The 5,872-nt window shown below is 45.5% G+C and overlaps 1 protein-coding gene across 3 annotated transcripts in view; it reads left to right on the forward strand.

Annotated features, from left to right (window-relative positions):
- The window catches only part of CFH (complement factor H), a 33,879-nt gene that overhangs the window by 21,794 nt on the left and 6,213 nt on the right, over nucleotides 1-5,872 (forward strand). The window contains exons 16-23 of one of the 3 annotated variants that reach the window (XM_042029898.1): nucleotides 181-360; nucleotides 771-977; nucleotides 1,613-1,789; nucleotides 2,398-2,574; nucleotides 3,514-3,690; nucleotides 4,164-4,346; nucleotides 5,054-5,254; nucleotides 5,535-5,729. In XM_042029898.1, coding sequence (XP_041885832.1) covers nucleotides 181-360; nucleotides 771-977; nucleotides 1,613-1,789; nucleotides 2,398-2,574; nucleotides 3,514-3,690; nucleotides 4,164-4,346; nucleotides 5,054-5,254; nucleotides 5,535-5,729 — 1,497 coding nt within the window. The remainder of the gene's footprint in view (nucleotides 1-180; nucleotides 361-770; nucleotides 978-1,612; nucleotides 1,790-2,397; nucleotides 2,575-3,513; nucleotides 3,691-4,163; nucleotides 4,347-5,053; nucleotides 5,255-5,534; nucleotides 5,730-5,872) is intronic. The other 2 variants (XM_042029900.1, XM_042029901.1) reach the window with 2 other exon arrangements.

The raw sequence follows: 5,872 nt of genomic DNA on the forward strand, positions 1-5,872 counted from the left end.
GCATATGAGCACCTGAAGGCAGCTCTGGTGTTTCTGAAGCAGAACAAAATTATCATAGTATTAATGAAAGCTTGAGATAGCTATTGGCATTATCTAGCACGTGTGTTGCTTTGGCTGCTTGTGTTGTAATCTCTGATGAACTGCTCTTTGTTCTATTGTAACATGAATATGTGTCCTTAGCTGAGGAGAGTGTGTGCCCACCTCCACCTCAGGTGCCTGGTGCTCAGCAGACAACAGTAGGAAGAAACTACAGGAATGGGAGTAAAGCAGCTTTTTCGTGTGTCGATGGTTTCCAGCTCATTGGTACAAGGGAGATAACCTGTACAGACGGGAAATGGCAATCACCACCTCACTGTGTGGGTCAGTACTGGCGAATTTCTTTCCATCATTTTATTGTAACATTCATGAGTAACATTCATATGTTACTCATTTGCAGTCATCATGAGCAGGAGGCTGCTGTTATTTACCTAAGATTATCATGAACAGGTAACTGCTGGAAAGCAGTAGAACATAAGTTGCTAAAAAGAGTGCAAACAGCTGCAGTCTTTTCATTTACGCAGACTTATCTGAGATGGCATATACAATTTTCAGGTAATCCCTCAAGAGCTCTGGACTAATTTGTTTGCTTAGTATACTGCATAACAGAGTCTCAGTTTTTACTGGGGGCCTTAAATAGTATCCTGTATTCTGTAAATTATTTATTACTTAGTTACAGTTGCAATATTAATTGTCTTGCATTATTGTTTATCTATGTTGTCTGTGTTTTTTAGAAAGACCATGTTTGCCACCACAAGCTGTAGAATGTGCTGATGCTCCCAGGCTGGAAAATCCAAACTTAAAAATTGAAAGAGAAGGGAAAACATTTTATTTGCCTGGTGCTAGATTTAAGTATATTTCTCGTTCTGGGTACATGTTAGATGGACCAACAGAGATAAATTGTTCTATGGGAAAATGGACTGCAGCTCCTTCATGCTTGGGTAATATCAAAAATTACTTTTTTTGAAGTGCATTTAGAAATGAAATTGAAAGAACTTTAAACTGGAGGTTGATCAGTAAATTTTTCCATTCCATATTTTGCTGTGGAATCTTATTTTCCATCATGGATGTCTTCAGAACACTCCTGATTGGATGCAAAACTGACTTTGCGAATGCAACTTAGTTTTTAAATAATCCTTCATATTCTTGCAGTCTTTGTTCAGTTCATATCTCTGCCAGGTGAGTCCTGGGCATATACTCCTGATCCAAGGATCTCTTTTCTACAGAGTCCACTGGTGACTAAAAGTTGCTATGGTGCCTCAGGGATGGAAATTACTTCAGTGTAGCAAGGGACAAAAGTGTCTAGGAAAACTTTCTGGCATGCTTAGAAACAGAATTGAAATATTTCAATGACTGAAGTCTGTGTATATTTGGGGGCATGGCTTATTTAATTTTCTGCATGCTGTCTTTTATACAATTATTAACTAACTTATTATAAAATTATATAATCCACTGTCAGCGGATGACTATGCTGATGTTAGAAATAGCTCTCTAAAGCACCTGTTTGATGGTAAAAGTACACTTCTTCAATGTGTATCACAGTAGCACAAGCACCAGATTTCTGTTTTCTTTTCAGAAATGCCATGTGGAAATGTTCCAAAAGTTGCCAATGCTCAGTTTGAAGGCAGAAACAAGAAATTTTATGAGCCTGGTGAAACAATTCGCTACGAGTGTGGTTCAGGGTTCCTGATTGTTGGTTCCCCTGAAATTATCTGCAGAAAAGGAAACTGGACAGCACCACCTTTCTGTGAAGGTACACGTTCTACTTCTAAGTAATCAATGATTCTTCTTAGTATTTCATGTTGTTAATTAAAATAATTTAAACTCAGACATGCAGGTGAGTCAGGCCAATAGAGCCAACAGGTGACTTGCTTTGAATGGGCTGCTACAACACCTATTTTTCTGGCTTCTGGGAAACAACAAGCAGAGTAGATCAGCAAAGCAATCATCTTCCTGTGGGCTGGTACCTGAATCCTGGCTCTCTGCTGAAATCAAGCAGGCAGACTTTATGGAAGAATGCATGCTGGCTGCAAAGGAGGAGATAACTGTAGGGTAATGGATCTTATTTTCACATCACTAAGCATGTCAGTTGCTGACAGGTACCTTCAAATAGTAAATAAATCATGTCACTCTGCCAGCCTGGTAGCACACAATGCTGTACAGCACACCTGGCTGATCTCTGTGACTTCTCTTTTTTTAGGCAAACATAATACTGGGTGCTGAGGCATTGCAGAATAAACCATATATTCTTTTTCTGTCTGTAGAAAATTATGTGCTCAAAGTGCTTTTGCTCACCAGGAGCTCTGGAATGCCGTGTTGTGTGATTCTTGTATCGCTCACTACACAATCCTCTCTTTCCAGATGCCAGCTGTGGAGCCGCGCCTGAAATCCCCAATGCGCGCATTATAGGCGCTCCGAGGCAGAGGTATCTGCCCGAGGCCAAAGTGCACTACCAGTGTGAAAGCAATTTTCAGATGACGGGTGAAAATTATGTTACTTGTTCAAATGGTCAATGGTCACAAGCACCAGTTTGCAGAGGTAGGAGTCTGTGCTTTCCCCTTGCCTGTTAGTCTGGAGGCAGCTGCTTCTCTACCTAAATACTCTAAAGACTTCACCTTTTTGGCTTCTGTTTTCTTTGGCTACCCCAAATTTGAACTTGCTATTGCTTCCTTGCACAGCACTTTAACTTGATGGTTCTAGAAATACTGGGAATATTTCTATCAGCAGTAAAAACATTCCTGAAGAAGTAGGCCCTAAAATGTGCTGCTTTGTCATTCTCCTGTATGCTGTTGGTATTTTCCCCACTCTCCACCACTTCAGTGAGTTTCAGTGCACAGACATGTAAGGGCTTCTCTCTAGTTCAAAGCTGAATGGAAGCAGGAGTAGGGCAGAGAAGCAGATTTTCTTCTGCAGTGCTCCACTCTGACCAATGCAGACTCCAGCAGAGACACAGATCTAAACCATGTAAGATCTGCTAGGGCCATGGAAGTGGAAACGTCGTTCCTGTGACAAGGAGCTGGGCTCCAGTCCCCTGTCCCAATCTGTGGCTGCAGGGTGAGCACACTGGAGCTGACTGTGCCTACCCAGCCCTGAGCAGCACAGACTGACAAGCTCCTCCAGCACTGCCAGCCCTCCAGAGCTCTGCACTTCAGCAGGGAATCAAGTTTGGCTGCTACCTCTGTGGTTTCCAGGAAGGCCAGGACTCCCTGGGGAGAGACAAGGGTGGTGTGGTTCTTGTGCATAAGTACAGAAACACCTGGCTTTTTCTAGAAAGTCCTATTGACCCTGCCGCCTCCTGAGAGTTCCGGACAGCTGCTGCCACTGCCACACCTCATTGCTTTCCCCATGGTGAACTCCTGTGACCCACCTGAGGCAGAAAATCTGTACAGAAATTGTAACATGGCCAATTCCTTTCACTTATGGTTGTATAAACATCTTAACAACTGCAAAGGTGACTGCAGTGGTGTCTCTTTTCAGATGTGAGATGTGAACCTCCTCCAGAAATTGCTGGTGGTAGAATTGATGGTATTAAAAAGCCCAGGTATATCCCTGGGGAGAGTGCAAAGTATCAGTGCTGGCAAAATTTTAAGATGACTGGGGCTTCCACTGTAGTGTGCCAGAATGGGACCTGGACAGAGCTGCCAACTTGCAAAGGTAATTTCATATTCTCTCTCTCTCTCTCTCTCTCCCCCTCTCTCTCTCCATCCAGTCTCCTGTCAGTGACAGCATCAGGAAGCTGCCTCATTGGCATTTAGCATCTCAGTGCCTTCACTGGGCACAGCTGCAATGGATCTGGCACACTCAGGACAAGGCCATTTTCTCAGGTCTCTGTTCCAAGCTGAGTGACCTGGGTGGCTTCACTCAAGAGGGCCAAATGCCACACCTTTTGCAGGACAAGATGAAGTCCTGCAGACAGCTGCAAGTACTTAAACTGTGCTCAAATGGTGTGAGCTGGCAGTTGTGAGCCTGAACATTGGAGAAATGAGAAACACTTGCTCCTGCCAGCTGTTTGGTTTTCTCTCTGCTTTCCTCTGGTTCTGAGTAGTGCCAACGATAGCGTGGGTGGTATTTCTGACCAGATCTCTTCTGCAGTCAAACTTCCTCTCTGACTGGGAAATTTCTTTCAGGACAACGTGGGAAATGTGGCACACCTCCAACTATTCAAAGTGGAGAGCTTCTTGTCTTCCCCTTGCAAGAATATCAACAAGGTGATACTCTGGAATACAAATGTCCAGATTTCTATGTCTTGGAAGGATCTGCAACAATCACCTGTCATAATGGGCAGTGGACAAGCCCCCCAGTTTGCCTAGGTAGGTTGAAGCATGTGCTGGGTGGCCAAAGGCTCTGACCACTCCTCTTGTCTTCTTCTCAGACCCTGAGGGCAGCACTGGTGCAGCAGCACTTGTGCTGTGGCCACAATGCTGGCAGGGCAGAATGGCAGTGAGTCCTCCTTTTGTCCCAAAGGAGCTTCTTCTTAAAGTCAGCTTGCGTAGTCCCTGCTGCTGCCAACAGGTCCACGGGGAGGGGAGCTGGCTGAACTGGCCTCTGTGAGGGGATCTCCATTACTTGTGTAGAGCTCCTGAGTGCTCCCAAGCTGGGGACACGGCTCCGCCCAGCAGGCTGTGAGCCACGAATATGGCTCTGCATGAGTGGCAATGCTGGGGAAAGCCAGGGGTGCCTCCATGATGAGAAAACAAATTTAGAGAAGTACTGAGCCAGAAGGGAAGGAAGGATCTCAAAAAGTAGATGGGGAAGTTCATTGGTGCCTGGTGTCTTCCCCACCATGCACTTCATTCTTGCCCTGTCTGACTGTCAGTGTGATAAGGCTTCTCCAGGGCTTTTTTTTTCCATTTAGCTTGGATGCGAATGTCTTTTCTGTTGCAAGTAATAGAGGGTCAGAGCAAATACTTGGAAGCATTTTTTTGATGTGAAGAACTTCTGTAGGCCCTAGGGGCAAAACAGGTGCGTGTGGTGTGTCTGTATGAAGTGTTGACACTCTTCTCTTGGCTTTTTCAAGTGGCTTGTACAGCATCAGAAGAAGATATGGACATAAACAACATTGAGCTGAAATGGGTTGCAAAAACCAAGCTGTATTCCACATCAGGGGACTATATTGAATTCCGGTGTAAACCAGGATATCTGAAACAGCGAAATAGTCCCAGCCTCAGAGTACAGTGTGTGGAGGGGACATTGAACTACCCACGCTGCATACCGGGAAGTAAGTCATCCCCTCTTCAACTTCGCTGTTCTGTTGTTGCATTTTTAGTGCTGAAGGGAAGCAGCACTTTTCTGCTTTGCCTTTCCTGGGGGAGCACCTGGGAGGAGCCAGGATGTGAGAGCCTCCTGGCAGCTGCAGGCATGGAGGGGCAGTGCCAAGAAGTCATGGCCCAGCACACCTGAGTTGGGAAAGAGCACTCAAGGCACTCAGGGGGTGCCAACAGAGCATCAGTTGTCTAGTGTGAGATCTACAGGCAAGTAATGGAAGTGTTTTTTTGCAGAGAGCTGTACCCTGGATAGGAACGCTATGGAAACAAACAATATTCAGTTGCAGTCATCTAGCCAGTCGAGCATTCACTATCGCTCAGGGGATCCCGTTGTCTTTGAGTGCAAGCCTGGCTACCAGCAGGCTTCCCAGGTGGAGAAATTCAGAGCGCAGTGCCTGAACGGCGTGATTACGTATCCTGAGTGTGCAAGTAAGTGCTCACTGCCAAAGACATGGGGCAGGGGTTGCAGGAGGCAATTCTGCTGAAATTGCCTGCCCACTGCTCTGAGGAGCCCCTGTGGGGTGTCAGGATTGGTATTCATGTCTTTTCCCCTTTTTTTCCTCTTTACACAG

This window comes from Corvus kubaryi, unplaced genomic scaffold (genome assembly GCF_017639235.1).
Source record: "Corvus kubaryi isolate FWS band 111438036 unplaced genomic scaffold, C.kubaryi_AGA036_p1.0 37334, whole genome shotgun sequence".
In the NCBI taxonomy this organism is placed as follows: Eukaryota; Metazoa; Chordata; class Aves; order Passeriformes; family Corvidae; genus Corvus; species Corvus kubaryi.